Source organism: Xiphophorus couchianus, chromosome 16 (genome assembly GCF_001444195.1).
Source record: "Xiphophorus couchianus chromosome 16, X_couchianus-1.0, whole genome shotgun sequence".
In the NCBI taxonomy this organism is placed as follows: domain Eukaryota; kingdom Metazoa; phylum Chordata; class Actinopteri; order Cyprinodontiformes; family Poeciliidae; genus Xiphophorus; species Xiphophorus couchianus.
Window position 1 is genome coordinate 15,220,697 of NC_040243.1, and position 24,016 is coordinate 15,244,712.

Genomic DNA, 24,016 nt, shown 5'->3' on the forward strand with positions numbered 1-24,016 from the left:
ATTTGTCATTTTAACCGTTTTTGGAGGTTGAAAACATAAACAATTATGCTTGGTCAAACTCAAAGCCCAAAATTGATGTACTAAAACATCACAGAGCTGGATCAGTCTATTTAATTGGGTTGGCAAAGTAACCCAAATTTATAGTTATTTGTTTGACGGTTATGATGTTGCAGAGTCCAGACACTTAACTCCAACATGTCCACGAATCTGTATCTGCATTTATATTCCATATTGCTGGATGCATATGTGACAGCAGTGGGATGAAGGATTGTGGGTTAAATTGGTTTGAGTGGTTGGCTTTGACTAGAGCACCTTCATTTATCATTCAGATAGGACAAAACACCAGAGGATAACAGAGGACTGAGGATAACAAGAACATACCAGGAGGAACTGACAACAAAGTGGAAGAGCTGGTAGAGGTATCAGCATATAGGAGTGTAATTACTGGTATGGAAAACGGGTGATTCTAATTAACAAACAGGTTGCTGCTGTGGGAGAACTTAAAGGGTGGCACCAGAGGAGGGGGACAGAGAAAATGGCAGAATAACCACAAAAGGAAAACACTGGGATTTGGGAAAGTAAAGTAATAAAATGAACCTAGTAAATAGAAAACTCAAAACCAAAGACTACAAATCACAAGAGAAATGTTGGGTTACGATTAAAGGACTGAACTGAACAAAACGACAAAACAAAACACTAGCATCTACGAGAATGCAAAACAAATAAAAAATCACATGGAACTCAAAACGTTCTTATTGTCACAAATATTGAATGTTTTGTACCCAGAGGTTTTAAGAAGGTAGAGTGGTTTTGCAGTGATCCATTTCTGAAATGGAGGAATTTGCATATAAAGTGATGAACATTGTGTGCCTGATGGTAGGACTGGTGTTTAATTTTAATGGTTTTGAAAGTCATGCCATCAACTTTACATTACACTTGTACTTACATAACTAGGTCAAAGCTAGACTGATTTTGAAATGTATTTTCAGAAAAAGAGTTTCATACTTTTTATTTAGTTTCACTCCAACCACATAAAATAAACCAGCCTAGTTAGTACTGACTTTTTGCCGCTGTCCTTGGTGCTGAAATATCTTGATTGGGTCTGAGTTGTTCTATCTGTCTATCTATCTATCTATCTATCTATCTATCATGTCTTTTTCTGTCCTTGCGGTGGGGTCAGCCTCCCCTCACAATCAAAAGCCTCTCTAAGTGGACACGAGGCAAAACGATCCTTTTCCTGACATATCGAATGGCCGTTTAAGGTCGCGCTATTATCGATTGGTACTCGCGCTTGCAAGCTATTCCCTCCCCCAGTTGAATCTGTCCAATAGGTGAGAAGAGCTGATTCTCCGGGTCACCCTTAAATCTGGATATGCAACATCACTGCCCATTCACACAGGCAACCATGCGCGCGCGCAAACACACACGCGGCTATTTGTGGAGTCAATCAATTAGGTCTCGTAATACATTTTTGCCCTGTAATGAAGAAGAAGAAAAAGAAGAAGGATTATGATGATGATGATGATGCTGCGAGGTCCAGCCTTTCTCTCCGCTGACGCTTCACGTAACGTGGCAACAGCCCTTTAAAGAAGGTGTACAATGAGACAAGTGACATCACTCTTTATATCCAATTCTATATCCAGAAGATTGATGCCAAAAAAAAAAAATGTCAGCTTTAACAAAAAGTTTGATTTTTTAAAAAGATGTTAGTGTTATTGTCCATTTCACGCTCCCCTGAGTTGCATCTGAAAACATTTGCAGAGTACTGCGGCTTTAGCGCAGAGCATGTGCTTGCTGGTCACACCTTGGAACGAGCACCAATGTTTTGGTGGTGGGATGAAAAAAAGTAGCCTCGAGCAGAGGAGAGAGTGAGGGAAGAAGATCCTCGATTCACTTTCAGGGAGGGAGGGGAGAGAAGTGAGCTCTCTTCGTCCATTAATTTCCAAACGTCTGTTGCTAAGAATAGCCTCTCCCCTCCACCTTCCCTAACAAACACATGCAGACTTGCGCGCTCGCACTGTGACGCGCAGCTTTTTTTCCCCTTCTTCTTCTTCTTCGTCTTCTTTCTGTTAGACGCTCCCGTGTGCGCGCAGTCATTGTCAGCTCGGGTTGCAGCTGTGTCTTTTGCAGGAACTGCATGATGCCAACGTCAGTCACACACACACACACCCACACACACACCCACACCCACACACCCCTACACGCGCATCTGGCTTATAATAAAAGCTTACCCTAATATGGACATTATGAAATGTACAACACCTCATTTCTTTCTTTCTTTTTTTTCCCCCTTCTTCAAATCAATTGAATATTTTACGCATAACTGGGGTGACTCAAGTGGAATGGGCGCGTCTATACTGCAGCCAGAAGCACCTGGGGAGAAACAGGCTATGAACGAAGAACGAAGCGTCCACCCGTGGCATACGTGTGCAAGTTGCGTGCGTCATGCGCCGTACCCGCAGAACACAGTTTAGACAAACTGGTTTTGCTGGCGGTTTCATTTAATCGACTTGATATTTACAGAGGAGGGAAAAAAAACACACGATTCCCTCCCCTTTCTGTTTCCTTTCTGTCCATACACCAATCGATCTGTCTCAATATCCATCCATCCGTTTGTCCGTTTGTCCGTTTGTCCATCTCCCTCTCCCTCTCCCCTTGAGGGCTGCTGGATAAGGAGGCCCTCTCCAGTGAAAGAGAGAATGAGAGAGAGAGAGCGAGTGAGAAAAAGCTAGAGACAAAGCGAGAGAGAAAGAGAGAGAGAGAGATCTCTTCCAGGACATTTGGGCTCATCGGTGCGGATCCAAGACTGTTCGGGGTGGGGATGGTGAGGGATATTTTTCTCGGCACCTCCTCGATCGGCCGAACCTAGATCATGAGAGGTTGTGAGGCGGCGAAGAACAGCCTTGTCTTTGACGACGCCGTCCCTTTCCCTCCGCTTCTGGATGGATGCTCGCTGCAGGTGAGGGATTGAAGAAGAGGACAGTGTGGTTGCAACGAAGAGGATAGGGGGATGCTTCTGAATTCGTTTGATGAAGAAGAAAATACTTTTATGTACAACAATGACAGCGAGGCTCCAAAGGAAAACGGTATTTTTTCCTACATCTTATCTCTGAATGGGATTATGCGATCAGATTTGAGATTGACAAATGTCACATTTTTTCCTGGTGTCAAGGCTAGTCGGAGCGCACTTGTAAAGCAGCTGTAGGGCGACGGGAGCCACGTTAGTGCCACACGCTGTATCAAACATTGCGGATGTTCCAAAAATAAATAAATAAATAATCCTGGCTCTCCCTCCTTTTTTTTTTTTGCCAATGCCTTTTTTATTATTTGGAACACATTGAGAGAACGTCCGTAAATATATTTTAAAAATCTCTTTGTAAATTCTGGCCTATTTTTTACGGGTTTTTATCACAAATTCTAACATGAAGAGTGAAGAAATGAAGCGTCCAGAAAGGTGCGGGAACATCTGGTGCGCTTTGATCCAAGCATGAACCATACAGAAGAACATGAAACATTCATGTTTAACTCGATAGTCTCCTCATGAGCTCATGTTTGGAGGAAAATCCTACTTTTTATGGACATAAAATCGGTCTAAGACTGAGACGCCCAACAGCACTACCCTACAGTGCAACCAGTCAGCCAACCGACCACACATTTAATTTCCTCACACCCACAGTTGGCCGTTGGCAGAGGCACACAGAGGAAGGAGACGCCGTAGGCTTACATGGGCGTCCTCGTCTGCTGAAGCCGGGAGGTACAGGTGTTGATCGGCAAGCTCGCAAGGCAACCCCCGTTGTGCATATGAGACGTTCGGATCCAGATGAGATGTAATGTGGTGTGGCCACACAGCTGTGCATTGGTCTCCTTTTCCGCTGTTTCGTGAAGATTGGCGTCCAAGATCGGTGTCCGCTGAATGGCGCGGTTCGGAGACGAGATGCCGGGCAGGTATGGAGGGGGCCCCGGTGGTGGAGGGGGCCCCGGGGGCCGCGGCGGCAGCAGGCAAGGCGGACCACACGGACATGGCCACGGTCATGGGCACGGCCACGGCCATGGACCACCAGGAGGACCGGGAGCCCAGAGAATGTATAAGCAGTCTATGGCGCAGAGAGCCCGCACAATGGCCCTCTATAACCCTATCCCGGTACGCCAGAACTGCTTCACTGTCAATCGCTCGCTGTTTATTTTCAGCGAGGATAACTTCGTGAGAAAATACGCCAAAAAGATCACCGAATGGCCATATCCTTTTTCAGGCGTTGTGCAGTGAGTAAAGATTCATGATACAAGTCTTGCCAGTAGGTAGTTTTTAAATATAGTAAGCTAGTAAGTAAGCTGTAATATATATATATATATATATATATATATATATATATATATATATATATATGTGTGTGTGTGTAACAAGCAGGACTATATGTGAGGTGGCAGAGGAAATGCTGACTATGCAATTTTCAGGTAATTAAGTGGAGGGGTGGGTGGGGGTGGGAGAGGGCTGTTGATCCCCATCAGTCACTTTTTCCTTTTAATTTCATGTCAAAGTATCACAGGATTTGCTTGATATACCTGTCCATGAGAGGTGTGTGTAGTGTGAGCGTGTGATAAGGGTGGGAGGTTTGGGGGGTGTCTAGGGGACGCCGCTGGTTGCTGATGTCAGCATGTACAGCAGGCCCGATGCCTAGTACAGAGAAAGTGGCAAAAGGAAGTGGAGTTGGGGGGAGGCGAGGGGGAGACCAAAAAAGCACAATATTGGTGTGAACGCGTGTTGGGGTGAGCGTGTCCTTGCTGTACACACAGTCCTATCAGCGTGATGCAGGTGTCTTTATAGATAGGATGTGCAGGAGACATAGCAGGTAGCAGTATATTAACCCGAGCATTAAATCGTGACTGGAATTTTTACCCCCCCCCACACACATTTTGAGGATTTCTGCTCTTAATCGGGCAAGATGCAGGCATCACTGAAGTAATGCCATCATTTCTAAACTGCCTGCATGACTCTGTTTTGCAAGTGGTGGGGAATTCTTTCCATCAATTTCCTACATTTGAGTTTTCATACATAATTCATGCTAAAGGCAGCAAGTAAAGTGAAGGTTTTAATGTTGATATTATCAGTGTGCACCTTTTGAGTTTTTTCCCCACATTGGTTAATGGCAAGAAAGGAAATTGTAGTAATGATTGTGCTGATGCCTAAGCCATGGCATAACCATACGCAGTAATTGGTCTCTTCTGGTGAAATGCAGAACTTAAAGAGCCTTCGAACCAACATTGAGTGACAGAAGATGTTATTCAAAAAAACTCCAGCATAAAATGGTCATTGTACAGTTCACTTATTTACTTGGGCAGATTAAACATAGTCTCTGTTGATTTCATACAACGTATGATGCTCTATCTTCAAACAGTGTAATCTAACAAAACATTTTAAACTCTGTCACCAGAGTTTTGAAAGCTTTTATCAGTTTTAACTTTGTTGTACCTAGACCAAAAGGATACAAAAGTAGATAAGTTTGTGTTCACTTTAAACAATAATCTCTGTTGGATTTCATGTGATTGTTGGACACACAAGCAATGAAATGTCAGGTACTGCATTTATTTGTTGTAATTTTGATTATCTTTATAATTATATTTATTTTATGGGGTAAATTTTGGGGGGATAAGTATGGCTTCTTATTCTTTTTCCCTCCAGTATTTTCAGTGATTATGTGTATTGTGTTCTTAATATTCAATACACAATAGTGGCTTCAGAAAAATGAGACTGTAAAAAAATGAGTTTTGTAGAACTCTATGTTTTCCCTTTTAATGTGTTTCGAAGAATATCTCAATCTAGGTTCGATTGGTCTCCAGTGGCTTTTGTGCTTGTTTCAATGGGAAGTTGCTTTGATGGCATAAAAAGCATTTAAATGTAGAGTTAAGCTTTGCTGAATCTTCAACTGAGTTTAGCAGATCATTATAGTATCAATTATTTAGATTAGATTTGACAAGTTTTGGTGTTTTAGATTTTGAAGTAAAGATGACCATTTTTTTCTCTGACTTTATTAACTAGCTGGGCATAGCCATATTTTCTTACAATGTTTACACTTTAAATAAGACTGGGGGATGTCAACTCCCTATAGGCTGGAATTGACAACAACCAATAGAAAACTTGGTCAGGACACACAAAAAAATTAAAAATACATATATTTTTTGTTTTCATGTGCTTGCAACAAAGATGCCCTGGGCAAAAGGCCATTTAACTGGTATCTAAAAAATCATGTGTCATCCATTGTAGTTTTTTATTTGTTTTGATTTAATTTTTGAACTTTTTAAATGAGAAATGCTTGATCTTGTCAGCTTCAAGGTTCTGTCTCAAATTGATTGTGTGGCTTTCACATTTAAGTGTTTGTATGATCTGTTTTGCAAAATATGTCAGCAGTACACCAATAGATGACCTAATCATGTAAAACATGAGCAAAACTTCAGATTGTTAAAGACATATCCTTGATTTAAAGGTGTTTAAAAAATATGTCAACTAAAATATTTTCCGTGAAACAGTGGATAATGGAGTTCGCTATTTTAATTCCTATTTGATAATCTCCCAAATACACAAATGGTTTGTTTCTTTAAATTCAAAACCTCCAGTTTAATGATGTGCTGTACAAGTTTGTAATAGTAGTAGTCACAGTCTGGTGATCAACATGACTGAATAAGTGCCCCCATTAAAATAGCTAAAAGAACCTTTGAATATGGGGAAACAATCATGGTGAAATTTGAAGAAAAATATAGAATTTACTATTGCAAGCCATTTTAGATATTTTGTAATGCATCTTGGTCAATTTCATCTCCTCGTTAGTACTGTGGTGAGTATCCCCACCTGTCACGCGGGAGACCGGGGTTCGATTCCCCGACGGGGAGTGAAGTTTGTTTCAGGTCCCTCTTGAAAATGAGATCTAGATCTCAACAGGGTTTACCTGATCAAATAAAGGAATATTAAATTATTAATACCATAAAGACAAGTTTTATTGCAGCTTCAAAGAATCTTTACAGTAGAGTTCACATTATGTTAAATCAACCAATTATCCAATAAGATAAAGCCAAATGCAACTCTACTGTATAAGTTTTCTATACCACAAGATTTGCAAGTGCTTAATTCGATGATGTTATAATCCCCCAGCCCCCAAGACAACGGCACTGGGTGTAACATAAAAACAGTAATCACTAAGCAGTTGATGTCAGTAGCAAAAACGAATTTTACAACTTAGGAAAATCTCAATCACAAGAGAAGAAAGACTCACGGAAGCTTTAAGCTTCAGGGCTCTCCAAGCCCAAAACAACAAACAAAACACCCCCTTATAAGTAAAAAAACTAAAACACTTACTCGAGGTGCACTGAAAAAAGGTACAAATTCTGAACTCCCTGGCTAGCCACAAAAGAAGGAGAAAAACATTTTACAACAAAAATGTCAGAGAACTCCTACCAGCTTCCACTGTGAATATAAATGCACTGTTTTAGTTAGACACTTAATTCCTCACAATATTGCTCACAGCAGCATCACATAAGTCCCCACAGACAGCAGTCAGCAGACAGACAAGAACACTGCAGATTAAGGCCCAGGGAAAAAAAAAGGGGCCTGACATATTTGGCATGGAGCTCTTTATGGAGTAGCTGACGAGCTCCAACCCATTTCACCTGTGGCAGCCAGGTAGAACTGAAACACAAAGAGAGAGAGCTCGCATGAAGAGTGCCCCTAGAGGTCAGTGACTGTAACAAATGATGACCATTTCTAAGCTAATCCAACCAAAAATGAATTGGGAAGTACAGTATGGTCACATGGTCACTATTCATGTTTTAGAGCTGTCAATTGGCAATATTGCAGAGAAAACGTTAGCATACATTTATCAATACAATACAGCACTTACCTTGTAGATTTCAAGATTTTCTCATTAAAATGTCTTTCTCATTGCATGATGCAACAAAACCGTCTAGAAAAAGTAAATTGGAACATTTCTCTCTAACTGGGTTAAGATTAGGACTGTGAGAATTTAAACCTCTGCTTTTTTAATGCCGCAATAAAATCTTTTCTTCCCAGTTTGTCTCTATCATACCATTTTTCAGACCATTTATTTATTTATTATTTGGTAAAAAGGTTTACTCAAGTACTGAGGAACTGATCAAATGCCTATAATTTAATATTTAAAAATTACATAATCAGATGGACCAAAATATAAAGTTAAGTGGAAATGTTAGTGTTATAAGGACCAAAATGACAATATTTCATATAAATAACAAAAGACAAAATCAGCCAAAAGACAACTTTCCAAATCAGTTTCTTACAATATAAAACTTATAAAACATTAACAAAAACTGCAGGTGTGTGTCTTTGTCTGGTGAATTGTTGATTAAAACATGTTTGTTTTTCACTTAGTGGGAAGAGAATCCAAAGATTTTACTCAAAAATTGTGATACTTCACAATAAGATTACTCAAGTAAAAGTAAAAAGTACAGCGTATTAAAAGTAAATTTTACTCAGGTAAATGTAATTGAGTATATGTAACTAGTTACTGCCCAACTCTGTTGGCAACGACCAAAGCTGAGCAACTCTGTCACAAAATACACTGTGTTGTTGCGCAACACCCCCCCCCCCTCCTTTCTGTCTCTACTCTCTCACTCTCGTACTTCCTCTTCTGAGAGGGGAGATGTGCTACCAGCTCTCCGTCTAACGGGTCCGTTGAGTTTCCTAAATCTGCTGGGATTTACCCTGTCCAGAACTGAAGTAAACTCTGTTTAAGCTGGTTTCGAGAAACGATTCGCCTGGTTATCTGACGGCCTACATCCAGGTGTCCCACCCTTCTTCCCCCTGTGAATTAGCCAGACTGAGCAGCCTACAGCCAACTAGTTTCACAGAGCACACCTGTTAATGGTCGCTCGTTCTCTATTTTGCAACTTGCATTTGTTATTGAACCAGGTAGGTTTTAGTGACTCGGTCGAGTCCCAAGGATGTTGTTTTACATATGGGCTACCAGCAACCTAAAAACATTTTCCACTTTTTCCTCTCCAGAATCAAACATCACAGCTATTTTACAACCATCAAAGAACTTTAAGGTGACTCATTAACTGAATGTCCACAACATCTTTTAGATTTTCTTTATGCTAAATATTTTATTAGTAAGGCATTTTTGCAAGGGTCAGTACAGCTTAATTCAGTAGCAGAAATAATCAAATAAGTAAAATCAATCATCTAGTCTATCTTTCCCTACTGCTGACACTGAGAACTAAAAAAGGGAACCTTTGAGAGAGACGGACGGAGCCTGGCGTTTCGAACCCCAGACCTGGCTTGATGATGAAGAAGGTGTTGCAACAGGAGGAAGATGTTGATCGATGAAGGCCAGGATCTCCGCAGGTCCGATGAGCTTCTTCTCCGCATGGATGCTGAGGTCACACAGGACTTGGTGCTGGCAGGAAAAAAGGCACCAGTTCTTCTTCCTTGTCTTTGTCTTCATCTTTGTCTTTGGGGTCAGAACCCAGCCGATGAGAGAAGTGCGATTCGAAGCCACAGATTGTGGGCCAGACGGGTTGGTCTCCATGTGCAGGACAGTCTCCGGCTCCGTGGCTCCGGCTCTTCTTCAGCTGCAGAGTTCTTTGTCCATCTCGATCTTGGCTCGAATCTGCCCGGAGGATCCAACGAACGGTTCCTCTTTTGCACCCACCTTATATAGGGTTTATCTGTCTGCTTAGACAGATGATCTCATATCCGTCACTGTCTTAAGAGACATCATGTCATGATGTCTGTGCCAATGTCTCAGGGTTGCTCAACCTCCTGTGTCCCTTGCCTGCACAACCTTTCACCTACTCTCTACCTCCAACATATCAGTGATGTTTAATTGCAGTTACACCTTTTTACACCATTTCAAGTTTAATGTCAAAATCACATTTATCACATTTATTTTCTTTAGCTTCTCTGATTTAGCATTCATTTATAATTTTATAACCATAACTTATTAATTATTCTTATTATAATCTTAATGTGAGTTATTACAGATGTTTTCTGAAAAGAAACCAAGAATAATCTATTATTCTAATTATTTGATACCAAAGTTACATTTGCTTGTTTTTCTTATAAGTGTTCTCACAAATATAAGTGTAAGTATTATTACAAGTAAATCAATATTAATATAAGTATTTTACTTTGAATCTTATCAAATTACTCAAAATGTTTAGATTTAATTTTTTAAAACTTTCATGCTTTAAAATAGTCTCAGCTATTTTTATAAATCTGCAGGCTGGAAACTTACTTCCTCTTTTTCCAGGAAACCTGCTTTTCTTGTTTAATGACTCTCTCTGACTGACTATGATTTCTTATGATTAGATAGAAAAAAGTAGAATTAAAGCAAAGTTTGCATGAGACAAAAACAACACACACAACTAGATTTATTTTATTGACACTTAAGTCTAATGTTGGGCCTTGATATCACTTGAGTGATTCATTTTAAAGATAACTTTATTTATTATTACTGTTAAACTAAAATCTCCAGCATGGGGAAGTGGGATGAGCTCGGATTTTCTTGACAACTGACGCTACAAAAGGTGAATATTTCATTATTTAAAAACAAAATTCAGAATTCAGATGCATTACTCTGCAATCTTAAGATGCTAAAATAAGTAATGCCATATTACTTTGGAGTCTGAAACATGATATTTTGTCTGTTACATCTTGTAAAAAAATATTTGAAAATAGCCATTTGTGTAGTGTGTATGTAATTTAACAATATTTTGCATTGAAATGGCTTAACTTAAATCTGTTCATTTTAAATATTCATTGTTTCTAATTTACATTTTTGCAATAGAAACAAAATTATGCACGTGGCAGACATTTTCTTAATTCTTACTTAGTTTTTTCATTGCATCACACCACTGTTCTGTGATGCACAGTTCCTGAATAGTCACCAGACATAATCAGAGTCAAATATGTTGTTGACTGCTGTATTGATACACAAATCTACTGTACAATGAAATGCTCATCTGCTCAAGAATCATGCCACACTATGAAGATTGGAAGTTAAAACCAAATAGTCTGATGTGTAATATAAAATATTGGATATTTTGCTTACTGGTGCTGGGGGCGGGGGGGGGGGGGGGGGCTTTTTTCTCACTGTAAATAACTATTAAGTTTCCCAAAAGTTCAAAATTGGTATTTAGTTACACCTGGTGTCATATGCACATAAGCATGTGGTCACACTGCATTCTGACCATATGTCTGCGTCATCCGCATGCTCTTAAGTGCTTTTTCCTCCTGATGCTGTAAATGGAGAGGAAGTCAATATATGTTCTATCTATAGCAACAATGAGTTCCGCTTGAAATACAGTACTGAGCAAAATGTCTTGAACTAACCTCACATCTTTATATTACTGTCTTAATACTTCAAATTATCTTTGCAAGTGATCTTGAGTAATATTTTACAGGCTTTTGAAGGTCTGTCAGAGGTTTTCTTTAGATTACAGATCCATTCAATAAATTTGAATATTACTGAAAAAGTCCATTTATTTCAGTAACCTTATCACTAAGTGAAACACATTATATAGATTAATTACTTGCAGATTGATGTTTGAAAGCCTTTTTTTCTGTTAGTTATGATGATTTTCTGTTTACCTTTAATGACAACGTGACATTTAATATTTGAAAATTATATCTGGTGTATAAAAAACTATTTCACTAAAGAAATGTAGCCTTAATAAAAAAATTGTTTGAAACCTTCTTGAAGGTTGTCAATTTTCAAAATGTTCTTTTACTTTTTAATATTTATTAAAAATATTTAATAAATTAAATATTTTTAATTTATTGAGTATGACTGGATACATATTTTCAGCTGAGTATGTTTATCTCATCATATTCAAAACTATTTGTTTTCATTGCTTTTGTTTTTCTGCTGCTTATCTCTGACCTGACCTACGACTCATTCAGAAAATCAAAGGTCACAGCATCATGCAGTAAACTAGTGTTGCACATTTACAAAACAAACAAGTCTGAAACAAAAAGATACAAAAATAATGCATCCTTCTTCTTTTTTCCATGTTAGTTTTTTTAATAATACCAAATATAAGTCTAATGCAATACAATTGTCTTGTACCAATATACATATTTCCAAAGAAGGATCAAGCAGAGCCAGTGAACTTAACATATTTATTTAACTTGAATTTTATCACATTTTGTCATGTAAGAACCACAAAGTTAACGTACTAACAGGTTATGTTTGAGATAGATATGGTAAATAAAATATGATGGATTTGTATTCAGCCTCATTTCTCCTTAAATAAAATCCAGTGTTACTAAACCTATTTTAGGAGTCACACAATTACTAAATAAAAGTAGCAAGAAAAAGTCATGGGTAAAAGTAAGCTATCAGAATTTCTAATTACAATTTGCCAAAAGCAAAGTAGGAGACACAACGGGAATGTGTAAGAAGATCCTCTATAAATGAGACCACAGTTGAGCTTTTTGGCCCATGTGCCATATGCAATGTTTGGGGACGAAAACTAACAAGACCTACTGCACATCACAGGAATCACACCACACACTCAGTGAAGCAAGGTGGTGGCAGTATCTTGCAGTGAGATGCTTTTTTTCAGCATGAACAGAAAAGCAGGTCATGGTTAATGGAAAGATGAAAAGAGCTAAATTCTCACAATAACTGGAAGAAAGTTTCTTGGAGATTGGAGCAGACTTGAGACTAGGCCATAAATTCAATGGAATTGTTTGGATTTAAGATATTTTTTATGTGAGTCAAATTTCAGACCTAATCCAACTCACAACCTTTAGCAAGACTTGAAAATAAGAGTTCACAGATTCACTCCATCCAATTTGACTGAGCTTGATCAATGTTCAAAAGAGAAAGGACAATGTTTCAAGGCCCCAGAGGTGGGAAGCTGCTGGTAGAGACAACCTGAAATACTTGTAGCTGTGTGTGTGTGTGTGTGTGTTTCTTTCTGTAGCCTGATTGCCTTCCTCCAGGCAGCGTTTTGGTTACTTGCATAAAAATTATGAAAGGTATGTTGCTTACCTGCTTACTAGCTTTTAATTTGTATCGACATTCTCATTAGGCCAACAACGTAATATAAAACAAACATATATATTGTTAATGAGCAATCTCTGTTTTCTAATCTCTCTTTAGCAATATGAACAATTGGACAATACTTACTAAAGAGCATAGTTAGGCTATTATAATTCTACGTCTGTCATTAGGAATACATATTCTATTTTTATAAAACTCATAACTTACTCTGGCCAATGTTAGAAGAAGGTAATATTATGAAATATTGGCATTGCCCTTTTATCAGCCACAGACATTGTGTCAGTCATAATTTAATTAAAGTCATAAGGACAAGCCGAGTGACAAAAGGGGAAAGAGAGATGCACAAATGAGTCAAGAAGCAGGAAAAGAGAAAGGGACCAGGGTAGTTTTAGGTGGTGATCTACATTCACTGCAGGATCTAAATTATTAATTTGCTGTTCTCTAACTTGCTTTTGTCAGCTGATAATGTAGGATACTTGACTTCTGTTTGTAGAAGTTGTCTTGTATTCATCTGTGTTCTTTCATGCAGTCTTTTCTTGTCTTTTTCCTTGCTCGTTTTTCGCCGGACAGCTCACATGATGTTTTCTCGTCAGTCTAAATATGTCCAAGTGCTGCTGCTTGTCTTTGGACCAGCGTGAAAGTAACAAGTGTGGCTTGAAACAAGTTCTGTTGACAGAGAAAAAAAAGTGACATCTTCACCTTCTCATTCCAATTCTTTTACATTTTTCAGTGTAAACAAATGTTTGAGAGCAGCATTTCACAGGATACTGGTGTTTAGACAAGAGCTGAAGAAAAAAGTTATAACATGTAATAGCTTTTAATGAAAAGAAAAAAAATTCAACAATTATTACTACGGCAGATGAAATAACAAAACATTGATTAAATTAAAATTGCTTTATCAATGTTGTTTACTTGGCAACTTGATTTTAATATTAAGCCATGATTTTAAAAGGTCAATAAAAAACCCAAATATTACGTTATGAAAGCACTCATGGAATAAGACCTTAATTTTTGGAAACATGTCTTGTTGTTTGATTAAACTAAAGTTGAAGTGTTTGGCCATTTTGGCAACAATTATTCATGTCTGTTTGCAACTTTAAAATCAGATTTTTTCCAAACCTTGGTAAGTGGTCCACGCCTAGTTGTTTGTTTTATGTATTTTATTTTTCATGGCAGAAATTCAATAGTGATTGGAGAAGAAAAATGGCAGAGAGAGAAGGGGAAGAAATGCAGTAAATGGACCAGGGCTGGGAATCGAACCGGTGACCACTCTGGTGAGGACTTTAGCCTCATCTTGTGGTGTGCTTGCTCTACCACTGAGCCAAGTGGTGGCCCCTCACCGTTTTTCAATAATTAAAACAATTTAAATTACATTTCAGCTTAGTTTTCATGCCTTACTATGATCCCATCATAAGTGAACAGTGATACAAGTGTGCAAAAGTCTAATGTAGCTTAGACTTTAGTTGTAGAATACTTAAACATGTTAAAATTACACTGTACAGTTTAATTTTATTTTTTATTATTTTATAAAGTTTGTAATCAACAAATCTGACTAAACCAGAATAGAAACCATCAAATCAATTGGTTAAAAGTGACATAAAATGTCAAAGTGTTAGGGTTTCAAATAACAGCCGGCAAACATGAATGTAACCTTAATATGTGGTTCATATTTAAGCAGTGATGTGCTGAGATTTGATCATTGAGATAGTGTTTATTGGTAGTCTGGGTCATGTATGAGCAAATAGTTCTAGTGCCAACCCCAACTAGATCCTGGCTGCACAATAGAACAGGTAACTCAATTGACATCCATCCTTCTGATGGAAAACACCAAAACGTTTTGGCACAGTCTGAGACTGCATTGGCTAGCAGCAGCTATTCTTAGTCTTCTGTTTTGCATGAGGCTCTTGGCCAAATGTTGTAAAGTAAAAGTTTGGCATTTGAATGAGTCAGTCTCACATGAAGGTGAAGGATTTGAATTGGATGCAACAAGGTGACTACTGCCTTTGGAAACTTTGGTCCATAAAGCAAGGGGCCATTTCAGAACAGAAACAGACAAGAACAGTTTGGAAGACAAACATTATTGAGAGGGCAGAAAATTAGCATTGACCATTTGTGTATAGATTAAACTAAGTTGTGAAAGTTGTACTTAAGATGTTATTTTATTATTTTTTTTTTTACTTAAGAGGACATTCTGGGATGTTTAACCTGCATTGCATTACCACAAATTAAATCTTGACCTTTAATGGAATATGTGTTGATTTTTTTCCCAAAATTTCCATTAGCTCAGACTAATATAAATGATATACAATCAAACTGTAAAGGCTAACTTTAGAAAACGTCCACCCTTTTGTTTGCCTTTCTTTTCTCTCTTTTGCTGACATTGTTTTTGATGGATATGAACTGAGGTTTTGTCATTTCTCATCTTTCACAGCCACAGCTTTTTTTTCCCCCTTTCACTCAAATATGACTTATCCTTCTCTTCCAGCTCTCCAAGATGACACTTCTGTTACTATATAGAATTGAGTCTATTTGACTTCTATGATGTTAATTTAAAACATTAGTCTCGATGTTTTGGGGAATATTTTGCAGAACAGTCTGACAGTTGCAAGTGTAGTTTAGCATTTTTTAATTGGTTTTCAGAAAAGTTGCTAGGTGCATGAGTCTGTTGGCACACATGCAACACTTCTTGTTCTCTATGTGTGTGTGTGTGTGTACGTGTCTGTGTATCCTTTGGGCACAATCTGCCTACATTGTAACTTTGGCTGTCTGGTAATAAATGTGTGAGTTGATCCATATCCTTAGCCCCTAGGCACACTCTCAGTTGCACACAAAAACAATAAATTCTAATCTTTCAGAATACTAATTTTTTGTTACATAATATTTGTAAAAGCTTTCATCCTCAGTATCTTAAAACATATTTCGAAAATTATTAGATTATGGGGGTTTAAACAAAAACCTCATTCCTATTACATGCTTGTATATACAGCGCCTTGCGAAGGCAATCACACCTCTGGAACATTTCCACATTTTATTGCATTACAACCACAAGTCAACACAAAGTAGCTCATAATTGCAAAGTGAAAGAAAAACAATCAAACTATTTTACAAAAAAAAGAAAAGAAAAGCAAGATGTGCATTTGTATTCAGTGTAGAATATCCAAGAGCTTTTTTTCACAATATGTCTCAACCAGGTGTGGAGAGGTAGAGACTAAAATTTAAGCTCTGTCAAATTAGGTGGAGAGAGGTTGTAGAAATTAATGGTCAAGTATTCCCAAAGATTGTCAGTATAATACCAGTCTGTACTTTAACTAGTCCATTCCAGCCCCCAAATTTGCTATTACCTAAACCATACAATGGTTTCCCTGGTTGTATGTTAAGGCTTTGTGAAAAGGTTCTACTTCACTTTAAGTCTGCTGAAGATTGTAGCTGTTTTTTTTTCCTAGTAATACTTTGTATTTTGCCCAAATCCACCTTCCCAACCAGCATCCCTGTTTCTAATAAACAAAGCATTCCCACTGCATATTACATAGATGATGGTGTGTTCAGGGTTATGTGTGTCTTACCACACAATGTTTTGCATAGCTGTAAAAGCTTGATGTAGGTGTTATGGGAAACAGCCAGGTTCTTCCACATATTCACTGAGTCCCCTACATGAGTTGAAGCAAACTGAAAAGAGGACGTCTCTCTGCTTTTATTTTAACACCCGGTGTCTTCGTGCCACTCTTCTACAATTAATACTTGTCTCATCAACAGATCCTCCCACTTGAGGGGTGGCTCGCTACAGCTTCTCCATAGTTACTGTAGGCCTCTTGGCAGCATCTTGTGATTTATGCTCTGCTTGCCCGGTCTATCTGTTTTGGTGCATGGCCAAGTCTTGTTGAGGTTGCAGTAAGAACATATTGTTTCCATTTCCCCGATATTGGACTGGGCACTGCTGCTCAAGATTGTCCAAAGCTTGGGATATTGGTTTATTACCTGCCCTCCCTGCTGGGTGTGTACCTTGGTCATCACGATGCTGTTTATTTACTCAGAAGCCTTTAAGGTCTTCCCAGGTCTGCTGAGATAAAATGACACTCAACTGGACACTATGGGTTGCTTTTCATTGTATTTAGGGTTTTCTGTGCAAAGGGGTCTGAATACATAAAGCCATACCTTTCAAACTTGTCATTTTCTATTCTCTGGATAATCTCTTGCTACCTTGTGTTGTTCTTTCATATTAAAATACTGTAAAATACTTTGAAGCTTGTGGTTGTAATCAGATATAATGCAAAACACTTTTCCAGTGCACAGAGGAGCTGTTTATAAGAAGCAAAGCTCTACAGTTTTTGAGCATCAGTAGAGCATCTAATTTGCTTTTTTACTTAGCCAATCAGATGAGATTTTACTGCCTTCAATGGTCATAACTTATTTAGATAATAGTTTCTGAGGGAGAGCTGAAGGCATTGTGGTAACATAAGTGTTTCTTAAAATCTCATTTAGTTTAGTTTCAGAGGTTTTTAAATATTCGATTGCTATTCTGCTTATCAGGATGGTTGCAATTGGTGACAGTAAATGTTCCTCATGATAGTTACTGTAAACTTTACGTTCGTGGTTTAGGAAATTCATCCAGTATGTTTTTCATTGTGGCTTTGACACATCACCGTGCACATGATCCGCACCACCTGGCCGTTCATGTGAACAAATTTGACCACAGCAAACGTATAAACATGACCAGCTGTGTCACCGGTCATGCCTGCTCAAGCTGAAAACCGTCGCAAATCTGGTCACGGTCTTAGCATTTGCTGCATGCAAATCTAAAATGTGATGATTACAGTGTGAGCCTTTCTCCTTTCTAGAATCATTGTGGATGAGTGTTTGTGTTAGACATAATATGTGAAAAAATAAAAAAATCAGTAAGGCAAATATTAAATTGGAGTTAAAATTAGGTATGCATCGTGATAGCATTCTGGGTGTCAGTTCCTATCCGCTGCGGTCAGATCTCATGTGTGCAGATGTTTTACACAACATTTAGTTTATTTGATCCACTTGATTCGATCAGTCTCTGTATCGATGCATCATTTCAGGCATATATTTGAGATGCTGCACTGAGAGGAAATACCAAATGCGGTCAGCGAAATTAGAAACTTTTACCTGTAGAGTATATACTGTATATATCTTTGTTCTAGTCATTCATTTTCATTTTAAACTAAACACTTTATTGTAAATGTTTCTTTTTTCCAAATCCAGATCTTCTTCCTTTCATGATTCTTCTCTGTCTCTTTTCTCTGAGCTCTGTGCTCTAACTCTGCTGAATTATTCAGTTCCAGTCGAGGTCGGACCAATGTGTGTGTGTCTGCGAATGTGCGCGCGTCTGTGTGAGAGAGGGGCGCAGTGACGCTCAAGAGATCTATTTTTGGGATTTGGATACGTGGAGAGGGAGAAAATAGAGGGAGAGCGTCTGTGATGGATTGATTTTTTTTCTTTTATTTATGCTCATGTTTTTGTTTTTTTTTTTCCCTCTTGGTCACGTGTTGCAGCTGTTAGTAGACATACCCTGTTGGAGGCCTCCACTCTACCTGCAGGGTGTGCTGGCATGCTCTCAAATTCAACTCTGCTCACTCAACATACAAATACACGTTGGCAGTGAAAAGAAAGGGAGTAAGCGGCGTTTAAATAAGCCTGTACTGTCAAGTATACAAGCACAGTTCACATTAACGCAGCGCCTACGTTCCCTGAACATACAACGTATGTGAAAAAATGTCACGTGCTGTCCGGGCACACACACTCCCTCCTGCACACGCCACTGTCAGCATCTTGTAGAAAGTGACAGCTCGGCTATATGTGGGTGATGAGGGAGGGGTGGTGGCAGGGTGACGGAGAGACAATAGCCTTTGTGTAGGAAGTAGAGAGAGCCACCATGATAGTTTATGAGCTACCATTTTGAAATCATAATTTTGTCAGCATAAGGGTTTTTTAAAGGGCAAAAGTGACTGTTCAGTCTATAAGTTTGAAAGCTTATTGCACCAAATTAGCCCTGCTTGTGGCCTTGCAGAAAGTATTCATACACTTTTTACATTTTCTCTTGTTATATGTGATATGCAAATGCAAGATAGTGTATAATTGGATAGCGTGAAGGAAAAGTCTACTTGTTATGTATATATATATATATATATATATATATATATATATATATCCCAGTTAGTTAATACCTTATAGAACAGATTTTATCTTTGGCTTTAAGCAAGACCCAAATCGGTGCAGAACACAATATTTTTAAGAAAACATAAACAGAGGAAAGATCCACTATGCTACAAAGGCAATCAGGGAGAATAACAGAGGATTAACAGGGAGATAATAAGGGTAACAGTAGCTGGTGATTTTATGGAAGGTGTCAGTGGAAAACAACGAAGAAAGGGAGCTATATATATATATATACATACACAGAGGAAGGACTGGAGCGTGACATAGGAACCAGAGGGACTAATCAGGAAGCAATAGTGTGCAGCTGAGAGAGAATGCAGGCAAAAGGAAGTGAGGAGATGAACAACAGCTGTGCAGGGAGTCAGGCTGAGGGAAGGAGAAAGCTAGAAAAGGGAGAAAGGAGATGAAGAAATATAAAAGGCCTGAAAGTAACGTAAATGAATGGAAAGAGAACACTAATCAAAGGAAGTATGTCTAAAGCACAAATGATAAGAATAAATGAACACACATTGAAGTAAATATTGAATAAATGAAAACCAAGGTTGTAACACCTTACTTGAAGTCTTTTGGGTTATGTCTCTACCAATTTAGAGATTGACATTATTCTAAGCTTTTCTACTGAAGCTCTAACTGTATGTTTAGGGTCTTTGTCGTACAAGAAGGTGAAGTTTTTTGCTGCCTCAAGCAACTGTCCATCCTCCCGTCAATACTTCCCAATTTCCTTGTGTCTGGGGAAAAAAAGTTTTCTACTCAACTCGATTCTGCCACTTACACATTTCTAGGCTGTGATTGTACTGTATGTTTGTGTATATTGTTAGTTTTCTTCTACCCAAAGCCTTTTGTGTGAAGCCCAGCCCAAACAGGTCAAATTTGGTTCTTTCTGACCATCAGTGAATTATTCCACATATTTAATGTGTCCCTACTAAGGCTTTTGACAATCTGCAAACAAGACATTTTTATCATGTCCTTTCAACAATGGCTCTGTTCTTTATAGCCAAGAAATACCAGATTTGTAGAGTACATGACTAATAGTAGTCCTTTCAACCGATTCTCCCACCTGAACCATTGATATATGCAGCTTCTCCAGAGTTATCATGGTCCTCTTGTTTGCTAATTTATAATGCATATAATATATATATATATATATATATATATGTATATATATATATATATATATATATATATATATATATATATGTATATATATATATATATATATATATAGTGATTTTAGAAAATTGTGTATTTTTTGCATCTCTCTGTGTTGGTCTCCTACCAAATTAATCACTTTTACTTGCAGACAAAAATGTTCCATGAGAAAAGCACAACCTTTTTTAATATCTATTGCAACCAGATGTTTAAAAAACATTTAAAAAAAAACAGCACCTAACAACCATGAACAGTGCTGCACTACAGGGTAATCGGAAATCTGAAACCAGGCTTTGAGTGAAGCCATGAAAATCTATTCAAACTTTGTCTTACAAGAGCAAAACGAAGCACTTCCACCACTTCGCCTCTTATCTCTGCAGCTTCAGATTATCAAAATAATTAGCTGGGTTTCAGCCACACTGCTTAATCCCATTCATCTGATCAAATCTGAGCTTCTTAGGCAGAAGTGACAAGAACGTAGAGTAATTATTTGAGCTGTTCTGCTACTGCTCCATAATGTAACAGGGCACAGAGGAGGGAGTGGGAAGAACGGAGAGGAAAGGAATTAGAGATTTAAATTAAGTCTTGTAAATGAAAGAAGGGAGGGGGCGTACATTTATGAGATCTGCATTTTTTCTACCTCTGTGTCCTGAAAACATCACAAAACCTTTGAAGATGAGTATTTTTGTCTAGTTTTTTATTGTTTTTATTTTCATGGATCCTTTAATTTAAAGCAGTTTTGGTAAAAAATGTTTTTCTTAATTTAATGGATGTCTATTCAGCCTTAAGAAATGGTGTCACGATTTATTTCAGAGGGGACCTATGAAATGTTCAAAATTATGTTTGATGCTGGAGCATCTTTGTTTGTTTACAATTTATTGCTAACTATCATGAACAAAGCATGTAGTCAGATTTCATAAGATAAGATAAGATAAGATAAATCTTTATTGTCATTGTCACAAGAACAACAAAATTCAAAAGGTACCATCAGTCAGTGCACATGCCCAAAAACAAAAAATAACTGTCTCACAATTCACACACAACGCAAGAATCAATAAACAACTGGCAAAAAAAACAAGTGAGTGAAAAAATGATTTTGGAAATGAAGACTGGAATGAACTCAGATGGACACATTTTTAGTTGAGGTGAATTTGTGTCTTCCCAGCAGACTGTTTTGAATTTTGAATTTTTTATTCTTTGAGTTTCTTCACAAGGCTTACACATTATGCAAATATGGCAAACTCCAGTTAATAGATTTTGCTATGTTCATTTCAAGTGGATCACAATTTCATAAATAGTTATGTGAAATGAATACCTTTAAACCACTCTGCTTCTCCAAACCCCATGTTTAGATTTGACTCCACCTTCAGTATATAAATTTACACAGTGTGTGTATGTGTGTGTATAACCTACTTATGGCAGAGTATACACACGGCTCAGCAGAAGAAAATACTGCAATCTTATCACACCCCTGTGTAATTCTCTTGCTTTATTCCTCATTCAGCTCTAGTGTGCTCTTCATCTCTTCCCTTCTCTAGGTCCGCCCTTCTTTCTCTCTCTTTTATTCCTCATCACTCATTCTTTTCAACCATGTCTGTGCCCACAGGACAATTTCTTTATCCTTCTCCTTTTTTTCCTCCTTCTTCTTCTTCTTTTTCACTCTCTCTCTCATTTTTTACCATCCATTTTCCTCTCCTCTTCCAGTTTTTTTCCCCCTTACTCCTCATATGGTTGTGGTGTTTGTGTTCTTGTGCATTTGCTGACGCGGCACCATTCCATTTTCCTTTCTCTGTCTCATTCGATATTAAACAGAGATGGCGAAATGATTGATGGGCGGGTTGGATGAAAGAAAGTAGGGAGATGATGGAGAAATGCACAAATGTAAGAGAGAGCCAGGAGAGGGAGAGGTGGAAGAAAGAAATGAAGGAGACTGTAGAAAATAAGCAGAGGTGTGGCAGTAAGTGGTGGAGGTTTAGGAGGGTAGATAGTGGGAGAAATATATCAGAGGAAGGCACTGGCTGCAAAGAAGTGAACATTAGAGATTCCACGTAGAGTACTGAGGGACCAGGTTAATAAAAGCCATTAGAAGTGTGTCTTGATGTATGTCAGATGCTTTCATCTGCGTGCTTTGTCCTTTGCAAGTACATCGTTCTGCAACCGAACATCGTGCTCATTTTCAAGTATATGCATGCATGGATTAAAAACAGTGATAATTCAAGGCAAATAATATCTAAAACAAGAGAGAGAGAGACAATATGAAATGGGTTTTGGAGAACATAGTGTTGTCATCTCTTTAACTCTCAGTTTTGTGCTTGATTGTGTGTGGCTTTTTAAGAAGGGAGGAAAGATTCATTATTGAAGGTTTATAGCAGGCTATGCGTCATCATCAAAACTCTTCTGAGTTTTGCATGTGTCTGTCTGCTAATGCATTAGCACTTGTCTCAGTAAATATTTTAAACCTCAAAGTCTGAAATTCAAGAATTTGTTCACCGCATGTGAGTAAAAGATGAAGCAATCAGAAATAAAGCAACAACAACAAAAAATATTAAATATGCATTCATTTTTAAGGCCTTGTCAGTGTCTGTTGAAATAATATTTTTTTAGCTTAGGCTTGGTTTGTCCTTTAGAAATTAATCTGGTCAAAATACCACCAGCCAATGCAACAATATTCTTCTTAAAATATGAATTCTTCTGCTTTTTTACGCCCATGTTTTTTACATTTTGCATTCAGCCTTAGCCCTTTTAAAACAAATAGTACGAACTGCAATAAGTTAAAATACTCTGCTGGATTTTAATATTAGAACATCTGTCCAACCAGGCTGCACATTATATTTAACATTATACTTAACCTAATTTTTCTGGTGCCAAACTGTTAAAAACTAACAGACCTTGAAAATACAAAAAGACTAAACCTGCAAAATAATTTTCATCTGACAAAAAAAAAAGACAAAGATGTCATAGCTAAACAACATTTACAACAGCTGTTTTTCTCACTAATAATAAGGACATGATCCAGTAATTTAATATGTCATCTGAAATCATTTTGTTGCTGTTCTCTTTTACCTTCAAACAGAGTAATTATTTTTTAACAGCAATTTTTCTCCTCAACACCTAAAAAGGTGCCCTAAAATCAGCTCCTTATGATCAGATGATCAAAAGAAACAGACCTTATGTCACAAAATCCCATCTTTGACCTTTAGGCACGTAATTTCCTCCCAAACATGCTACGACTAAATTAGCATGTGAAAAATAAAAAAGTGAAGTGTTTGATGAAATTTTTAGCCTTTCTCTTAACTATATTAAATCAACCACCCAGTTTCTTTTGCTCTTTATATATTTCACACACTTATATGATCATATGTGCTGCTGGGTTAACAGCTATTCCTCACATGGTTCATGCACAGCTTATATATTTGTCCTTTTGTCCTCTTGTTACTATATCAGTCTCTCTCCTTTTCTATTGTCCTTTTCTCCATTGTTCCTCTCCTTTTCAGTCTGATACACCCTACCCAATGCCATCTCTTCGAGTACATGAACATGAAGAGGCTTTTATAAACACATATAGCTGAAAGAATGTTGGGAGGCGGGACTCAGATTTGCAGTTGCGTACACATTTTTTGGTTCAGACTTATGATTGAATAAATCGGAAATAG

The 24,016-nt window shown here is 37.8% G+C and overlaps 1 protein-coding gene across 17 annotated transcripts in view; it reads left to right on the forward strand.

The window, feature by feature from the left end:
• Positions 1 to 1,498: 1,498 nt before the first annotated feature.
• cacna1aa (calcium channel, voltage-dependent, P/Q type, alpha 1A subunit, a) overlaps positions 1,499 to 24,016 on the forward strand; it is a 91,193-nt gene continuing 68,675 nt past the window's right edge. For 8 of the 17 annotated variants that reach the window (XM_028041645.1, XM_028041637.1, XM_028041640.1 and 5 more), the window contains exon 1: positions 2,179 to 4,236. In XM_028041645.1, the coding sequence (XP_027897446.1) occupies positions 3,914 to 4,236 (323 nt within the window). In that variant the 5' untranslated portion in view covers positions 2,179 to 3,913. Of the gene's footprint in view, positions 4,237 to 24,016 lie in introns of all 17 variants that reach the window. The other 9 variants (XM_028041636.1, XM_028041638.1, XM_028041642.1 and 6 more) reach the window with 3 other exon arrangements.